We start from the raw sequence: 20,685 nt of genomic DNA, 5'->3' as shown, positions 1-20,685 counted from the left end.
AATGTGCTAGCATTAGAAATATAACGTGAACCATATATATAATTTTAAATTTTGGTAGCCACATTTTTTTAAATGGGTGAAATTAACTTTCAAATAATTTTAATTAATACAATATATACAAAATAGTATCATTGCAATATATAATCAATATAAAATGAATGAAATATTTTGCATTCTTTTTTTCATAAAAAGTCTTTAAAAGCTGGTGAGCATTTTACAATTACAGCACATTTCGATTTGGACTAGCTGCATTTCAAGTTCTCAGTTAACAGCCACATGAGGGTCGTGGCATGAGGATGGTGCAGGTATATATCTACCCCATGGGGTTGTTGTAAGGATAAAATGAGATAATGTGTGTAGGGGGCTTAGAACAGTGCTTGCCAAATAATGACTATAAAATGTAGTTGTGAAAACCGTTACTGTTACCACTGAGTATTGTCTGCAACAGCCTGGGTGCTTAGCTGGGGGGAATGTAAAAATATATGACATGGCCCCTGTCCCTGAGTAATTACAAAATTAAGAAGGTAAGACAAATGCATAGTTGACTATAATTTATGGCATCTTATTACCACATGAATAGTATGAATAAAATGTAATAAATGCTCAGAAGAGGAAGATGTTCTCCACTGGATGCCAACTTGTTGATGAAAGTCACTTTGAAATGGAATTTAATAAATGGGTTGACTTTTCTTAGGAGGGTAAGGTAAGGGACCATGGAGACAGCTAAGGAAAATATTCCACCAGAGGGAATAATAGAAGCAACAATCCAAAGGTGGGGAAGTGAAAAATACATTCAAGACGTAATGGCGGATCATTTGGTGGAGAAAACAGGGTTCATGTAAGAGTGTACGTGGCTGAGTAAATGCAGATCTGTACTAGTGTGGCAGTCTTAAAAGTTATGCTAAGATACTAGAACATTATTCAGTGTCAGAAGGAAATAGTAAAAAGAGCACTGATTTGGGAGGCAAAGAATACAATTTTAACCAGGTTATACAATTGCCATGGAGATGTTTTCTTACCTTGGGCAAGTCACTTCCTCTCAGCTGCTTTATTTATAAAATGAGATTGTTGGATCTAAAACAAAACCTGAGAATGTCAGAGTTGGAAAGGGTCTCTTTGTTTCTGCTGGGGTTTTTTTGTTGTTATTCTATTCACATTTATGGTATTTTAGAATGGGAGTGACGTAATTGAAGAAACATCTTAGGAATTAATATAGGTAGATTCAAAAGTAAAGAAATTATAATAGGGGGCCAGCACCGTGGCCAAGTGGTTGGGTTTGCATGCTCTGCTTTGGCAGCCCAGGGTTTTGCCAGTTCAGTTCACAGCTGGAAATGGGCAAATTATAGAAAAGTAGTAAAGAAGGATGGATAGAACCTGAGTTGAGGATGGAGAGGGAAAAAAGGTGAGGCACGAATGTCACTGTAGTTTGGAGTCTGGAAAATAGAGAAAATATAGTATTCAAAGTAGAAATGGAAGAACCAGGAACATAATTTAGCTGGAGATATGGGAAGGGCTGTAATATGGGTCTTTTTAGTTATCAGGTATGATTTTTAGTATGTACAATATATGCACTAGAATGTGTGTATTTAAGAATCAATGGATACATGAATGAAGAAGGACTCCTGCAAGAACATGGATGTTTTAGTTTCAGAGTTTCACAAAGTAGTAAACTCAACACTGAATAAAAGAATTAGGAGATTAACATGAGCATTAGATTTAAGAGCCTATTTACCTAGGAAATTCAGTGTCATTCATAGACAAGCCCCAAAGTGTCACACTTAACTGAATCTTAATTTATGAAAGAAACTTTAAAGCCAGTAAATGAAGTAAGACTTTTTGAATAATAAAGATTTCAATCCAGGGGTCGGTCCTGTTGCCAAGTGGTTAAGTTCGTGCGCTCCGCTTCAGCGGCCCAGGGTTTCATCGGTTCAGACCCTGGGCGCGGACACTGCATCGCTTGTCAGGCCATGCTGAGGTGGCATCCCACATAGCACAACCAGAAGGACCTACAACTACAATATACAACTATGTACTGCGGGGGCGGGGGGGCTTTGGGGAGAAGAAGAAGAAGAAAAGAAAAAGAAGATTGACAACAGATGTTAGCTCAGGTGCCTATCGTTAAAAAATAAAATGATTTCAATTCAAATCCCAGTTTTATCTTCTCTGACTCTCATTCTTCATCAGCTAAAAAGGGCAAATATCTACCTCATAGGGTTGTATGCAGAACATGTGAGGTAACAGGTACCATGTGGAGCTATAGATGCTCAATAAATGACAGTAAATGATGACTACTATGAACTCATTCCGATAGATCTGAAAGACAAAGAAATGGGCTCATATCCTTTCATAAGGGTCTTTGCACTCGTATTTATATCACACCACACCTCCTGCTACAACAAGTATGTATTAAGCACTGATTATGTCAAGTTTCATGATTAGTGTGAAAAACATGGCAATAATAGGCAGCATGCAGAATTCTTAATCTTAAGAAGAATTTATCTAGGTTAGGAGGCAGGTAAGTGTTGAAAAGATCAAGATTACTCTTGGCTATTCCAGCCAGGTGCATACTCTCAAAATCAAATTGAATTTGTATCTCAAATTGGTTAAAAATTATTTAGTTTGAAAAAGTGCCAATATTTCATTTGCACATTTTATTATCATGAGATTGAGTTTCCAGTTTATAGTGGTTTTTCCAAAGTGATTACATACACTCAGATAAAATTTTACTACTTGATTTCCATGGGCTAATTCATTCTGTAAACTTCTTTAAGAGATTCTGTTGCTAATGATGCTTAAATTAGTAAGTACATTCAAATATTCAAGTTTTTATACCAAATCTGATTGAGACTACTTTGCTGAAGACATTATTAGACCTATTTTTTTAAGAAAATTGCTTTTTAAAGCAAAGTATAAGGAAATCATATCATCTTCAGTAAGTTGTAAGTGTATTTAGAACTAAAATTTGAGAGAATTACTAATTTTTAAAGGTTGATTGGCTCATTTAATAGCAGAGCAATACTTTGTGGGTAGGCAAAATTTGGTGCTTGTCTTCTAAGCCAAAAGAAGTTGGCAAATTCATCCAATAGAGTAAAATGGATAGCAACCCATGTTATCCTCATTCAAACTCCATTGGTCAACAAAAAAGACACCAGTTTAACAACAAGAAAATATTCTGAAGCCTTGGTAGATCAAAATAAGTATTGATTAAGTTTTTCAGAGATGTGTGAATGAAGAGATAGTCATAATCACTCGCTGTTGATACCGAGCTCTTTGTACCAAAGAAAAGCACTTACAAAATTATATCAATCTTCTCCCCAGACCGCTTATTTTCTTCCCATTCTGTGAAGAGTTTGGGCATCCTAATAACTTAAATGTTAGCAAAAGAAAAGAGGAAAGTCATTTTTACATAATGTTCAAATAATTATTTATATTTTATTTTAAAATACCTTTATGAATCAATTTGGCTATTTTTATTTTTAGATCAATGTTGATAAACTATACTTCTCTGTTTTTTAATCATATACTTTCAATCTATGAGTTATCTGTGGAATGCGTGTATTCATAATTTGATATAATTATTCTTCTTAAAATGCTATGCTAAATAACATTTTAGTCTATTCAGGCTATTATATGTTACAAGATAATTATTTTGATTTTTTTGTTTTTATAACATTTTAATAAAATATTAAAGTAGAAGTATAATTTATCATTTATTTTTATTTCACATTTTAAAGAGGCATATTTATTTTAACATGAACATTATTAGTGCAAGTTTTACAAAAATTCTCGTGGTACTATTTAAATTTTATTTCTAACATAATTTCATCCCATTGACCAAAGTTTTTTTTGTTTATTTTTTGATTTTGTGAGAAAGATTCACCCTGAGCTAACACCTATTGAAAATCCTCCTTTTTTTTTTTTTGCTTGAGGAAGATTACCCCTGAGCTAACATCTGTGCCAATCTTCCCCTACTTTGTACATAGTCTGCCTCCACAGCATGGCCGGTGGGTGGAGTAGGTCCACATGTGGGATCCGAACCCTCAAACCCTGGGCCACCGAAGCAGAGAACATGGAACTTTAACCACTCGGCTACCAGGCTGGCCCCTCCTTGACCAAGTTTTGATGTGGATAACTTTTCTATTCTTCCTAAATTTGTCATGAAGATTCTGACACTGGGATAACAAATGATTCACATTGTGGGTTATTTTTCATTGCCAATCACCAAGCTATTTAGAAAGATGTCCATGCACGTGTCTGTAAATACTCTACTTTCTAGAGATGCCACCAATAATCATATTGTGGCATTTTTTTCTGGGTGATACCTCTCTTTCACACCAACTAGATACTCATGTAGCAATTGACACATCTGGTAAGTAATTTTGAAAATCTTCTAACCTAAACGGAGTTCAGCATCTCCATTCCTAGCAAAACTAATTTTTAGATCAGATGCTATATGCCTTGTAATAATCCAATATGCTTTAAAGTTTAACATGATCATAAATTTATACACCTTTTAGGAATTAGATATTATATGTAGTCTTGCAATCTTCTGAAAATGTGCTCAAGTAAACCTGAAAAAACCTCACCACAAACTTGTTGACTCAAATCTGTTGTAGTAAAGACAAATTTTTGAAATACTTGAGGCACGGTGCTGCTGAATTATATAATCCTAACATAAAGCTCTAATATTATCATTTTCTCTATTTTATTCAACAAATTTTCAGAAATTATGAAGAACCTTCATAAATATTTCCAATTATGAATTTTACAGATTTTACATCAACAAAAGATAATGGTTTAAAGTTAAAACCTTTCCATTTTCTTTATGGGCTTTGATTCTGTTTTGTTCAGTTTGGTTTCAAAAATAGAAAATAATATTTACCCCCTTCCTAGCTGTTGTATAAAGACTAGTAGAAAAGAGTTATCAGTGTGATTCTTAGGAAAGTCACAAACAGCAATTGCCTATAGAGCGAAGCTGGAAGTGTAATCTATATGTAATGCCTCTGTCAGCAAAGACTTAGAAGAGGGTTTATAATAAATATTCGCATCTGCTGCTTTGGACACTCTAATCCATCCTAAGGATCTTTGCTGTGTCAGGCTTTGTTCTAGATGAAGAAGCCCAGTAGTTATAAACGTTTGCAAATAGGCTGTATTTATCATGTTTAGCTTTACTTTTATAACTTTTCTCTGTTTTAAAGACATTCATGACAATTTGGGGTATAATTTGTGGTTAAATATTTCACTGTGACTTTTATGGTGATATCACTATAAACTTTTTATTATGAAATGGGCAAATTCTATTTTCACAACATATCACCTACTTAAAATCTGTCAAGAAGGCATCATTAATAACAGTGCTGTGCTGGATGTGAAAATGCAATGACTAAGAGCCCAGGCTCTGGATTCAAAGTGCTTATGATTAAAAGCCAGCTCTCTCTATACCTAGGGTGTCCTCCTAAGCTAGTTACTTAGCTTTTCCAAGCCTCTCTTTCTTCACCTATGTGATGGAGTTAATATTTTCTTTATCATTGGATTACTGTAAGGATTACATGGAATTATCCCCATCAGGTAGTAAATCTAGTATCTAGCATGCTGAAAGAGTTTAATGAATTTTAAATGTTATTACTGGGATGATAGTATGCTTTCTAAGTATGGTTAGATAATTCCATGGATAATACTAATCTTATACTTATTTACCCCATTTATTGAGCAAATGTAAATATATTCTATTGCTTTTACTTACCTCCAAATTCCCTGATAGTTTGCTACTGGACATCTTTAATGAAAGTATTAGTTAGAATTGGACTGCTGATTTGCTTTTCACTTTAAGGAGACTATTCAAAAATATATGCTATAGGGGCCGGCCTGGTGGCTCAGTGGTTAAGTGCGCACGTTCTGCTTCAGCAGCCTGTGGTTTGCAGGTTCTGATCCCAGGTGCAGACGGCACTGCTTGGCAAGCCATGCAGTGATAGGCATCCCACATATAAAGTAGAGGAAGATGGGCATGGATGTTAGCTCAGGGCCAGTCTTCCTCAGCAAAAAGAGGAGGATTGGCAGCAGATGTTAGCTCAGGGCTAATCCACCTCAAAAAAAAAATACTTCAAAAAATATGTATGCTATAAAAATTATGAGAATACTCTATGCTGTATTTAGCTCTCTTATGTAACACAAATTTAGTTGAACAGAATTTTGAATTTTAAATTAGAGTAAAAAACCTAAATGAGGTATTTTCACTTCAACTCTAAAAAAATTTGTTGAGTTCATCAGTGTCACAATTTTTAAAGCATAAATGTGTATTATTATAGTTTTAATTAAAGATGTATCATAATTATAATAAACAAGTTTAAAATATAATACAAATGTTAAAATATAAATTATCCATGTGTGTATATATATATATATACATCTTTGCCATAGATAAATTTTGAAGTCTATGCTTTTTAACACTTTTTCACATATAATTCACTTGAAAGGGAAAACTGTATTACTCAGTTCCTCTCAATCTCCTCCTCTCAAAATTGTTTATTAATCCCAAACATAAGGAGACTAGCAGGGCATTTGATGACCTTTACACATAAAGTAGGTAAAACATTAGGTTTTACCTTGTTATTTTAAAATTTTATAATCTAATCGTTGACATGTCTTAATTCAGACTGGAATTATTTCCTATATAGACAGGGGTTAATTCATATTTAATGATTGACATCTAATATAAAACAAGTTTATTGAATTACAATGGTAACAAAGTGTATATTTCATTGCTCATAGACTGTGACTGCTTGAAATAAAACTTTAACACTCTCTCTTTCTCTCTCTCAGGTCGAGTTTTAGCTCAGGCGAGTGGCAATGGAGTTATCCACTTGCTGGATCTTAAATCAGGGCAGATTCACAAATTGATGGGCCACGAGAGTGAGGCTCACACAGTCGTGTTTTCTCAGGACGGAGAGAGTCTATTTTCCGGAGGCTCCGATGGCACTGTTCGAACGTGGTCTTGACGGTCAGCATACCCACTGCAGAGGGCATTCCCTTTAAGGCTTGAAATGCCTCCTATAGTCCCAAACAAGTAAATATCTGGTTAAATATGCCAGAAGGTAACATTTACAATTCGCTTTAAAACATGCGTTGGACATATATTTTAGTGCTCGTACTGTTACCAATAAAAATAACTTTTTGCTCATTCATTTGTGTCTGGGTCTTTTTTCTTTCTCATTTTGGTAAGAATTTAGAGACAGAGCATCTTTGCTAGGGATTTAGAAGAAACAGCTTACAATGACGCCTAATGACAGACTAGACGAATTACAGGAGATTGATTTGGATGTTAGAGAACAAACTGCAGGAGAACTGGGCTACTTTTTTAAAAAATCAAATCCAAGCTGCAGAAAGATCCAAAGTTTAATCACGTAGCATGGGGAAAGTCTTTTTGCAACCAAGGGGTCAAATAAAATCAGGGAGCATACATTTTCACTGATTCTTCGACAATGATCATGCTTTATCTATTAATAATCAGAGACTGCAGATGGCTTAAACCTCAATGCAAGGCTCTTCCGGAACTTTCATTATCTGCAGCCCATCCAAGAATGCATTAGGTACAATTACAATGTTTTGTATTCTTTTAATTGTAATTTCAATGCAAAGAAGTATCTCGGACGTAAAACGCCTTTCCCCCTAATGCACGCAGCCTCTGTATAAAGCGCAACTGCTTAAGAGAATACTCTAGCCTGTTCCAAAGAAGCAGCTCAGGGTTTCGACCGAACTGGGCTCAGAAGCCAGCTGTTGGCGCTGTCCGTGGTGCTGAGGAATTCCCGGCTGCCAGCAGAATGAGCTCCAAATCAGCAGTCTGCGAACTGCTCTCAGCGATGCAGAAACCCAGCTAAAGTTGCTCCTTTCCTTCACGTCCACAGTTTGTATTTTCTGGTGTGTGAGAGGGGATTCAAGCAACACATTGTGGATGATGCTGATGGTATTGCTGGCGGAGCGGGGTTTAAGCTACAGCATGCTGTTGCTGTTTGTGATCCTCAGAGCCTAGCCAAATCACCTCTACTGCCGTAGCAAATACTGTGTAAGTGAACTCATGTGTGGAGGAGGCGTAATCAGCCGGGAAATTTCATAGAAGGATCTGGGAAAATGCTAAAAATAAGTTCAACATGATTCTGCTACTGGGATCTGGATTTCTACAGAACCAGCATTGCTGCTTGCTTTGAATTCTGAAGACGGGTCCAAAGCATATTTCTTATGTGTGTCTGCTGTGTTTCTCTCTGGAAGGGCGGGAGACTGCTTCTTGACTGTGTTTTGAAATGGGAGGTAGAAAGAATGGATTGTCTTTAATTCAAGCCTGAAAATGTATTCTTTGGATAGTTAAAGAGGAACTGTTTCCTTAAAACATACCTGATCTTTTAGTTCATATTGGTCTATGACCCCCCCCCCACCACCGTTAACCTCCAGAGTGATTAGGTAAGTGTATCTTATGACATGAGTTATATTTGTTTTCTCAAAGAAATAGATGCAGTCATTTTAAATCATATGTACCAATATGGGGAGGGGGAACTTTAGCTGGGAAGTGATTCTCAGTTTAGCAATGTTTGCTTACTTATTAAAAACCTTCAGATAAACATTTTATTTTATTTCATTTCTCTAATGTTTCTTCTCTTAAATAAATACTGTCTTAAACTGCACTAGAGCAGCTCAACATGAAGAGGTATTTTTTTTAATTGCCTAAGAACTTTGTTGTATTAATAAGAAAACCTTGTTTTCTCCATGCACATTTTAAAAGGTATTTCATATAATAAAAGCATGTTTAATGTTTATATAAAGTGGATATTACACTCTTATTTTTACCTTTAAGTTTACGATTACCATAACCTGACTCATTAATGCCTACCTGTAGCTTGCAAAGAGATCATTTTGTGTCTGTGTCCTTTTGAAGCAGAATGACATATGTATTCTATATGGCTTATCCTGCATGTAGTGACAGATACGACTGGAATACTATAAGGAAGCACCATAGCTCCTTTTTCTTCCAAGATAAACTTTCTAAATATGTGAGAGATGTACAAATTCGTGCCTTAATTAGTAAAATTTTTTATGCTTTTTCAGAAGCTTCTGTTTGTGGCCTCTCTAGTAATTTAAGAGAAAAAAATGCTTTGTCAAAGGAAGCTTCTGGCTTCTCAGGCAGAATTATAGGTTTGCATTTTTTAATTCTATCATGACTCATTATTTTTGACACATTTTAAAGGAAACCCATCTCCTTTATCATTATGTACCCAAAAGGAATTCTAATATCACAGAGCAGTTTTCTCTTGAAGGAGGGCATGAATATACTACCTTCCATTTTACTCTTACTGGATTTGCATATCTAACTTAAAATGCAAATACAATATAATAGTTCATGAAGTTTCCTAATGGCATCTTTATCTTTTTAAAGATTATCATGTGTATATGTTAGACTGAAAAGAAACAGTTTATCATTGCTCTTACTATAATCTGAAAATAAACCAATGAATAATATTTATAAATGATCTGAAAATGTCCTATAAGCAATATTATGGAAAAAGGCATAGAGCCAATAGCACTTAAATAGGTAAATTAACTATTTGACAACACTTTTCCTTATCTATTACTCCATAAAGTCACACAGTTTCCCCAGAGCCTTTGTATGAGTTAGTCACTCTAAACATTTAAACAAGAGCCCACTACCAACACTCCACACCAAGTACTAATACCAAGTGAAGTTTATGAGTCGATGCCATCAGATTAATAGACATATTTTCTATGATTGGCAACACCTCATTACTATCTTAAGAAACTTCAATAAATGATTTTACACAGGTATTTTTTGTGCAAATTGGCTAAATGCAAATATCTTTGGTATGGCACAAAAGAGTTAACTTTTCAAGACTGTGTGAATGGTATTTATTTTATGTTGAAGCAATTAATTCAAATAGTATTACATGAGTACTAGATTCAAGTTGCTGTAAAAAACAAAAAAAGTTCACAGATACTTCTTTCCTGCCCACTAGGAGCTTACTTCCTGAGTAAAATAAAGGTGAGGACAATAGTGCAAATAAACTTATTTTTAATAAATCCTTTGCAATACATGTTCTCTTGTATTTATTACTTAAAATTTTTCTTTCTCTTATTCACTGTGGAATAGTATTTATAAATAGTTTTATAAATATTGCTATTTTTTTTCTTAGCTGTGTTTCAAAATTCAGATTCATGTTCACTGAAACAAGTAACCCATATTGAGACTATTGTTATTCACCAATTATGGGCATAAAGATCCTTTATACTAGCTCCATCCCAATTATAATTTACATTCAATTGTTGATTTCTTCTCTTTCTTTTAGAAGTAGAATTTTTTGCTCACTAATCTCTTGCGTTTTTATACAGATGATTGTAATATATATACATTCCATCACTGACTGGTCCAGCTTAAAGAATAATAGGGAATATGAATTCAAATGTTCTTGAGTTATTTGTAAGTAACTACTTGTAAAATCACCTTTTGAGGCCCAGTAAAGCTAGTTCTTACAAGTTAGACAAAGCCAGACCTTTGAAATTTAGAAGAGAAAATCAAGCTGAAGGATCCTAGGTGAAATAATCCAGAAAGGATAAATTTTAAAGCATATATTACCAAGGATAAACTCTCCAAACTGCATTATAAAGTGTAGATAGTTGCATGAACTTAGTCTATTTGAGGTCTTAGTATCTTCCAAATAGACTCCAAATAAGCAAGTTAAGAACGTGAGCTTAAGTGAATCTATATTCTCTTTGTATATACAAACTTATTCTTTTTAAATATTTATTTTCAGCCTACCCCTTTTGTATTCCCATGGAAGGAGCTGAGTGTATTTACTATTAGGAGCACATCCAGAAGCCTTTGAGGAGGGGGATGGCTCTTCATATTCATGAAGCTTGCATACTTCTGTTGGTCATCCCTGGATTGGTTACCTCTGCTGCCATCAGTCATGAAGACTACCCTGCTGATGAAGGTGACCAGATCTCCAGTAATGACAATCTGATTTTTGATGACTATCGAGGGAAAGGGTGTGTGGATGACAGCGGCTTTGTATACAAGTTGGGAGAACGATTTTTCCCAGGACATTCCAACTGTCCATGTGTCTGTGCTCTGGATGGACCTGTTTGCGACCAGCCAGAATGTCCTAAAATTCACCCAAAGTGTACTAAAGTGGAACACAATGGATGCTGTCCTGAGTGCAAAGAAGTGAAAAACTTTTGTGAATATCATGGGAAGAATTACAAAATCTTGGAGGAATTCAAGGTATGAGTTACCCTTTGTATTTATTGAATAGTAACTTTTCACACCACATATTTAGAAAATTAATGTTAGAAAAATTAAATGTTAGAAAATTAATGTTAGAAAAACAGACTTTTAAATTTCCCTTTAATTTACAACAATATGATTCCAGTTAGCATAAGTACCACTGTGGTCAACAAATATACAATTGGTTTTTTGATCAATATCTGTAGGGTTTCATGATAACAATTACTTTAGAAGTATTTAGGGCATGCTTAAAATCTTTTAGTTTTTGCCCTTAAACATTTCTTCTGTGTTATTACAAAATACGTTTTCTGAGGGAGACAATTTTGTTTGAGGCTATGCGTCTATTAAATTACTGTTTAAATTTTGTGAGATTTTTTTTGGTGGCTTATTAGCCTGTATTTAGAGTCATTTAACTATAGTCTAAAATCACCTTTTTAGGCTGTAGAAATGGAAGTGTAAGTTCTACAGAGACATACTTCTGAGTTGTGGTCTTTATATTAAGAATATGCATTGGACCTACTTGTTGTAAAGCACGGTCCCCATTCTCTCCTTTGCTGGTTAGCCTTTTTTACCTACAAGACCCAAGAGAGTATTTAGAGTCATTTAACTATAGTCTAAAATCACCTTTTTAGCTGTAGAAACGGAAATGTAAGTTCTACAGAGACATACTTCTGAGTTGTGGTCTTTATATTAAGAATATGCATTGGACTACTTGTTGTAAAACATGGTCCCCATTCTCTCCTTTGCTGGTTAGCCTTTTTTACTTACAAGACCCAAGAGAGAACTGAATTTTTATCATAGTCCATTGTAAAAGGTAGCAAAAAAAAGACTGTAATTTTTTCAGCCTCTATGGTATTTCTTAGTCTTTCTCTTATGCTTGTGTCATATTTTCAAGTAACTTGGAGTTCATTTTTATCTCTTCTTGGAGTCTCTTTTCTCCAATGGCTAGTTTTAATTAGGGTTTCCTACAAGCCAGATCTGAACCCTGAGGGTATAAATTAATATGTCAAAATGTCCTCCTTAAATGTAATGGCAGTTTGTTCCTTGGAGTATCTGTCATACTGATGACTTGATATAAAAGGTTTTCATTTCATCTAAGTTCTGTGATAAGGTGCTCAGAACCTTATAGGCAAAAGGAGATACAGCTAGTTTTCAGTGTGACTGTTTATGTTTGAGAGAAGAATGTTTGGTTATTAGCACTGACCCGACTTCCTTGGCCACAAGAGTCACATGGTGGATGAAGTCAATATGTGGAAAAAAAGATTTTAACTGATAACGACCAGAGTATTCTGTGATTAGCATTTCATTGCATTCAGCCAATACCACGTTCTGGGTTCAAACCAGTTCTAATTTACCCAAAATTACCCAGTCATTTTAACTAGGTTTCTTAGCACATGAGAGAAATTTTAGTGACAATTATCACATTCAACTTTCTTATACCGTCATGCACCGCATAACAACGTTTTGGTCAACGATGGACAGCATATACAATGGTAATCCTATATGATTAGGGTCATATAGCCTAGGTGTGTAGTAGGCTATACCATCTAGGTTTGTGGAAGTACACTCTATGACGTTCACACAATGACGAAATCACCTAACAATGCATTTCTCTGAACGTATCCCTGTTGTTGAGCAATTCATGGCTGGCTGTATGTAAATATTATTCTAGACTTTTCTCTTTTATGTATTATAATACCTTCTTGCACAATATTGAGAAGAGACTTTGAGAGTCTAGTAAAATTATCATTATTGACATCAAATAACAGTCAAAAGTATAGTACACTTATTAATGACTTTATGGTCTCTAAAATATTGGATACATTTTGACATTAGCTATTTTTACTTTTAGGATAATGAAAGTAAATGCAAATACTCAACACATGATTTAATTCCAGTCATGGTTTTAGAATCATGTCAATCTCCTCTAACATGCATATTTATCTAGGGTAGAATGCAAAAAGGCATTGTAGGATAGCCTAGCCCAAGCAAAAAAGTACATCAAATAAAATTTTTGAGTTTTATATAATTTTGTAATCAATATTTAATAAAGAAGAACAGATATTGACTGATTATTTGAACTTAGTCAACTCACCACTAAAAATGCTATAGTTTTTCCCTCTATTAGATTTTATGACAAAAGTAATACCTATCTTACCATGTCAAACAATAGAGAATATATAAAAATTAATAATTCCTTCATTCAACTATATATCCCTGCTATAGTCAATATATAACTCATTGATGTTTAACTTTTCCACCTTACTCTTTAGGCCATGAGATTTTTAAATGTGATTTATAAAAAAAGAAAACAGATGCAAGTTTTTCACAAAGATTTAGAGTTATAAAAGCTTTAGAGATTATGAAGGACAAATTTGTAAGAGTGAGGAACTGAGACCAAGAAAGTTAGCTACTTGTCCAAAATTGTCATTGTTTAATCTATTTCTGAATACTACCATTCAAACAATAAAGTTTGCATAACCTCTCAAAGAACTTTGGCTCTAAAGTCAGAGAGACCTGGAGTCAAATCCCAAATTCATCACTTGGATGTAAGACTTTGGAAAGAGTCAAACTTTTTTGAGCCATAGTGGCATTGGCTATAAAATACCCATCAAAATAATGACTTCTCTTGAGAAGAGATGTTGAAAACCTTTAATGAGATAACTTATGCAAAGTTAGCAGCCTTGTGATGACTGGTACACAATAGATACTGAATAAATGGTTGTTTCCCTTCTCCTAAACTCTAAGGTCCAAGGATTTACTCTAAGTTCTAAAATCCTTTGTCTACACTTACATTTTATAATGGAAGCTCATCTTCAAAAGTCATTCAATTAAAAGAATTCCAATTACTTTTTTAAATGTTCTAATTATCTATGTGAACTAAATACACTTATGCAAATATCAGCCATGATCTGTCATCTTGATTCTCTTCCAATTCAGCTTACAAGAGACAAGTAACTAACTTCTAAAGATGTATGGATCATTCACATAATGATCTTGGCATGTTATTAAAGAGGTTGCATTATGAGATATTTTTACATATAATATATTCATCCAACAAACATTTATTGGGCTGTTTAGTATACAAAATACTGTAGATGTACTTACATTGGAAAGTAAGATATCTAGAAAGCAAATTCTCTACTCACAAGGAAAACATGAACAGTGTGAAGAGATAAGGGGGCAGGGAAAGCTGCCTCAAGTAAAGTATGTGATTGTGAGCTTAGCACCAAGAGATTATGGTGTCAAGCTTATCAACATGGTGTGAGGTTTGGTCAAACAAGCTTTCTTTTTCTTCAAATGGTCAAAGTTGAACCTGTTCTTAAAGAAATAATTAAAATTGATCTGGAGAGATTAAAATTCCAAAGAGGAAACTGCTTTAGCAAAATCAGAGATTGGGATAAATAAAATCTGCAAAGAGAAGAGGAAAGTGGTAATAACAAGAAGTTGGGTCTTGCTAAAATGCTATTATAGTAAGAGGGGGATTAATTTGTATATGTGTTTTGGACAGTGGAGAGAGGAACTTGAATTCTGGGCCAAAATATTTAGATTCAGTCTAAAAAATAACAGAGTAGAATTCATGCTGTTATGCATAGAGATGACCTAGTTAAATATGTTTTTTCAAACAAGACTGCCTTACAGCCAAGTATAGAATTGAATATAGGTGAAGAGAAATTAACGGCTGAGGAGGTGGGCTATTGAAGAAAACAAAGAATGAGATGATCAGCATTCATAAGGGCAAAAACATTCAGGACAGTCTTTAAGATAAAAAATCTAAATTTCCTAGTATAGTCTAGATTCCACTCATCAAACTCACCAAATTATCTCAAACTCTCAGAGACTTCTCTTCCCTGTGTGCTTGCACACGCTATCCCACAGTTTTTCACCATTGCACACCTGCATAAGTCCTACTAGACTGACTACTTGAAACCTCCATTTAAATCTCGTCTCAACTGGAAAGCCCTCTCTGACTGTCCTACTACTGTATCCTGGGCTGGGTCTCGCTCCTCTCCAGTATGTTCCCACAGCATGCTGTGCACACCATTATAACAAGAACAGTAATCATAGCCAGACACTGTTGAGACCTTTATGTGTATTATAATACATTTCATTTCCTAATAATGAGGGTTATACTTTTATTAGAAAACTGAAGCATCAAAGTGCAAGTAGCTTGCCCAGCATCACACAGCTCTAAGGTGGAAGAACCAGGATTCAAACCTGGGCAGCCTGGCTGCAGAATCTAAGCTCTCCACCACCTCTACTGTCTCTTTGCACTGCAAAATATATAGTCAAACAACCTGTGTCTCCCACTAGACAGTGAGCCTTTTGAGGCTAGAGACAGGGCTTTCCTTTTTCTCCTCTGTTCCAAACCCCAAGCACCATGTAAACAAGGAAACAGGCATTTAGTATATTTTTGGTGAATGACACGTGGGTCAGATTATAACTGAATGCATAGAATAAAGAAATTAGAGTTCCTCCAAAATGCCTTAGTTTCTTTCTGCTTATGTGTTGATCTTCATTTTAATTAGTTAAAGAAGCACTCAGGTAGCTCAGGCAGAGTGCTCTCTGGGCCCCTAAAGATGACATACATTGTTCATGAAGCACCTGTTTCCAACTTGCCTACTTCCTACTCCTTCTTCTTACCCCTCCTCACTATGTCTCGCCTTGGAATCCGCCTCATCCCAGGGTTGTAATGACTACCCAGTGTTTTATTTGTGTTGTCTCATTCTATACAGTTGCAAAACATATGTCCCTACTTCAATCTTTTCTGATCATCAAATTCAAATGTAAATTGATCCATATGTGTCACCTGATGGGAAGAATACTGTTATTCATAAAGGTTGGCTTTTTTTTTTCAAAATTTGCTGATGCAAGCTTTGAAAATGGATTTCTCTCTACTCTTTTTGAAAACTCTAAATTTTCCAGTGTTTTGGTAATATTGCATTAAGATAAAGGTCACTGTATAGCAGGTTCTCTCATGTTTCTTTTATGTTTATCCAGGCAAAATGACACTGAAAACTACTTTTCAAGAAATAAAGACCATAAATAATACTTCAATAACATTTCCTTAAAAACTTGATTGGAAATGTGTGCTCTATCAGCTTTGGCTCGTGGCTCAATTATCTCATGCTGAGTTTCCCAAAAGGAAAATCATTTCTTATTTTGCTCAGTATTTTTATAACTCTCCCTCAGCTAGAATTAGCTTTTTTGGATTTTTTTTTAATATATATTTTAAAACTTGTACTGATTTAGTTTTAGGTCAGACCCTGAAGGTTAAACTGCATGCAGCTGAAAGAGATCTTCTTATTTCAGCTTTTGCATAGCCTGTCTTATTTTAAAGTGACTTTCTGCAGTCAACACCCAGTGTCCCTAATTCAGGATTTGGATTTGCCCAAAATCTGCCTTTCGCTGCAGGCACAGACCTTTGTGCCTTTCCCACTATGGGCCAAAGACCGTTGATCAGTTTCTGAGTTTTATTTTTAACAAGTTCAGCGCGACTGTTTTCTCATACTGCACAATTTGTATATATGTTGTTGCTTTTTAAAAAAATTTGTTTTCCTACGGTGGTAAGCTGCCTACTTTTTGCCCTCAATTTTATATTTAATATTTAAATCAACAAAAAAAGCAAGAGAACAGAAAATTAATCACATGAAGTATTTTGCCAAATCATCACATCCGTAAAAAAATGTCAATGCCAGTTAAGGTTTCGAACTGACTTGCTCTTCAATGGGCACATTCACAGGAAGGAAGATTTTCCAGCTTTCTCATTAATCTGTGCCCCCACCATTAATGTCCAATATTGTAACATTAAATTTATAAAGGTGTTTGAGAAGAAAGAATTGTTGAACTTAGTCTGGGAGATTTGAGTGATTTTGTTTGTTTGTTTGTTTTAATATGGAGAAAGAATGGAAGGCAACATGTTCCAGCAGCTGATGACCAAATATATGACAGAACAGGAAAAAATGGAGGCTGTAAAGAAATCTCCACTGAGGAGACTAACAGTTAACATCTTGCAGAATACAATTCACTGCACCCCACCCACCACCTACCGTTGCCCACTTTCCGTGAAAGGCACACAGACTAAGATGTATGCACTAGGCAAAGGGGCACAGAATGAATCTCTCCAGAGTTATGAAGGTTTTATTTATTTTTAATAACAGAGAAATGGGAGGATTTTGAGAATATGGGTGGGATTTTTAAATATGTTTTTCCAAGAAGGACAAGTTCTTAACAAATTATTAATGGAGTCACAAGGAGCATTTGTAAGATTCTATCCAAAGAAACTCCTAGAAAAATCATAATTTCATACAACAAAGACAACTGAGGATCTTTGTTGAGAGGTTGAGAAGACTAATTCCACAATGGTTGACTTGGTAAAATACAGTTTCTGTTTCGCGGAGCATGTTGTGGTTTTTAATATTAAAATCATCTTTGAGTAAATTCAGGAATGGCTTCTATTTTCAAGTTGTTACAAAATAACAGAGATAAGTAATCTTAATCAGTAATAACTGTTGCTCCTCTGAGGCTCAGCCCCAGCATGCAGAACAAACACGCTCACAGTAGATAATCTCAGTGGAGAATTCCCATCTTTGTAAATACCTCAGACACCTCTACTTAAATTGTATATTCCCTGACCAGTTTCAGAGATTAGAAGTCAATTTTGTTAAAACTTAAATTAATAAAGTTCTTCACGCTCTTTTTCATTTTTTATTCTGCTCACTTGGCATTTTTTAATTATACAAAACTACACTAAATCTAAGAAATAGATCAGATTTTTAAAATAATTTATTTTTCCAAAAGCTCCAGTGGTAATTGGGGATGATCCTCTTCATTTAACACTTTTTAAAATGAAGGAGTAGAATTTTAAAAATTAACGGCTTCCAAGTTAACCTCTGAAGGGGTGAGATAGTCCGTTTCCAGTCAGTCTCTTGCTTTAAATTTTAAAAGAATTGATGGTTCAGCCAACCCTTTGGTTAGTTGTGTGGAAGAATAGCTTTTCATGCTCACCCACTGATATTTATTGCTGTCCTTCATATTGCAAGATGCTATTGTTAATGGTGATAACTCTGTGATAAGTATGACTACAGAAGTTTGTGACTGGCCTTCTGTGCCCTGTGCACTTGGGCGATGGGTGTTTGATTTGCAGCCACATCTGAGATTTGTGGAGCTTGTCACTGTTAGTGACTCCCTCAGACGTGAGGTCAGCCATCAGCTGTTTCCAGACGTTGCTGCCCATTCCTAACTGACTCTCCAGTAGTGTGAGAAGATGAAACAGAAAAGAGAGTGATGTGGTAGTCTCCCTTCCAAACTTGAATCCCAGTTGTACAAGGTTTTGGATATGTTAGAAATTTGCCTATTTTCAGTTGTGGTTTTACTCACCAAAGTACATAATTGGTCAATGGTGTGATATTAACAAGTATAATTTTTTTTATTTCCTATATCTTATAACTCAGGTCTACATATTTTATGCAAATTTTGTAGATTATATAATATATATAATCTAAACTGAAGTTGCTCCACACATACACTGGGGTGTGTGTGTGTGTGTGTGTGTGAAATTTGAGGGGGCAGGAATGTTCTTACTTTAAGATTAGGTAAATCCTTTGTTTCTACTACTCCCTATTTGCCCTGACCATATTTTATTTTTGTTTTGTTTTGTGTTCCTACAGCTTGATGTACACATCAGGCAGTGTGTTTTATGAAGGACAGCACAAGAAAAATCTACTGGTTTATTTTTTAGTTGTACTTTGCCAAGCTTTCAGAGAAGAGTTTGAAACAAATAACTGAGTCAATTTGAAGTAATCAGTGGGTTTGCTTATCCAGGCGACTTTTCTCAAACAATAGCTATTATTAATGGGGGACTGGCTTATTTTAGAGTCTGTACTTTGGACTTTTATCATCATTACTGATTAGCATCAGTAATTTCAGTCTGACACACCTCCGTTGTTGATCCCCTTGCTTCTAGCCTGCTGTATAGCACTTCACAATAAAGCTATCTTTGCAAAGATTTAATGACACCATGAAAAGTGAATCAAGTACTAACGTGACAAGGAAAAGAATTCATCCCCTGAAAGTTTTCAGATGATATTATTTCACGGTTGTCTAAAGTTGCCTGAAGTGGATAAAAGTCTACTCAACACAACTCTTAATTTTCTCCCAATTCTGTTATGTGACCATGAATAAAACTCAATTTTAATTGTTCTATCTATATTATGGATACCATAATGTCCTCATATATGTCTTATAAAGAATCAATAGTATTGGGAATTTAAAAATTATAGTATTACACGTCAATTTATAGCTAACAATTCTACCTGCTCAAAACTGGCTTTTTCTTAAATTATTGCTTGGTTAGGATTTTGAAATCATTTTGTTTTAATATTGGCTTTTGACTACCATTGTTACTTCTAGGCATGGGACTAGATCTTTAGCATCTGAGTTTACATAAATTCTCCCATTTATAAAAGGCAAGCATTATGGTTTGTTTTTTATAGTCTAGGTCCTTCCTACTTTTAAGAGCTGTCTATAGAATTTTAGATCTGGAAAATAACTTTGAAATTATTTTGTCTAACTCCCTTATTTTACAGATGATAAAAAAAAGGCCGATAGAAACTTACTGGAAACACCACCATGACATAGCTCATTATCTGCAAAGGCAACATTGATACATTGCTTTTCTATGGTCTTTTTTCTACATTTTACTACTTTCAGGTTTAACAGGAAAATGCTGCTCATTTGTATCTTCCTTTCCAATAAATATGTTGGATGCAAAGATTTATTTCAACCAATTGTCTATAGAAATGTGATATCAGCACCTATCACCATGACAACCCAGAGTTATAAGTAGACAAGAACAATAAAATATTGGCATATCTAAAATCAGTCTTTGACACAGAGTACAATTTGCAAAGGGAACCTAAGTTTGCAAAGGCTCTGATAAAAAGGGGGTCCTTTGTCTAAAAATAAAAAATTCTGTAATTAAACCATATAAGCCCAAATAAAATAAAAATACATTAGATTACACATCCTATTTAATTCCACAGAGACCGCTTTTTATTAGGAAGCAACAAGGAACTAAATTAGCTGTTCCTGCCGTATATTTGATGATTTTAGAACTGAGGACCTGTGTTCTTGATTTCTTCACTCTGCAAACTCTGACCTCTCATATATGTCAGGAATAGAGTGTGAAAATGGATGAGGTATAGAAAAATCTCCAGTACCATGGCATTAGAACAAAGAAATATTCCTAAACTGGCATAGGATCAGTATTATCTAAGGAAGGAATCTTGCAAAAATCCAAATTCCTTGACCTCTCCCTCTTTAATTCCAATTGAAATTATTTAAATTTATATTTTTCTAAAGTTTCCCAGATTATTCTAATGATGGGCTGGATTTGGGAA

At 34.7% G+C, this 20,685-nt stretch overlaps 2 protein-coding genes across 2 annotated transcripts in view; both read left to right on the top strand.

Annotated features, from left to right (window-relative positions):
- Nucleotides 1–6,995, top strand: part of SPAG16 (sperm associated antigen 16) — an 891,247-nt gene extending 884,252 nt beyond the window's left edge. Inside the window, exon 16 of the mRNA XM_046644878.1 lies at nucleotides 6,820–6,995. Within this exon, the coding sequence (XP_046500834.1) occupies nucleotides 6,820–6,995 (176 nt within the window). The remainder of the gene's footprint in view (nucleotides 1–6,819) is intronic.
- A 3,896-nt stretch (nucleotides 6,996–10,891) lies between these two features.
- Nucleotides 10,892–20,685, top strand: part of VWC2L (von Willebrand factor C domain containing 2 like) — a 146,529-nt gene continuing 136,735 nt past the window's right edge. The window contains exon 1 of the mRNA XM_046643151.1: nucleotides 10,892–11,281. Within this exon, the coding sequence (XP_046499107.1) occupies nucleotides 10,892–11,281 (390 nt within the window). The remainder of the gene's footprint in view (nucleotides 11,282–20,685) is intronic.

This window comes from Equus quagga, chromosome 17 (assembly GCF_021613505.1).
Source record: "Equus quagga isolate Etosha38 chromosome 17, UCLA_HA_Equagga_1.0, whole genome shotgun sequence".
NCBI lineage: Eukaryota > Metazoa > Chordata > Mammalia > Perissodactyla > Equidae > Equus > Equus quagga.
The sequence above is the reverse complement of the archived record's forward strand: the minus strand, read 5'-3'. Positions and strand labels throughout refer to the sequence as shown.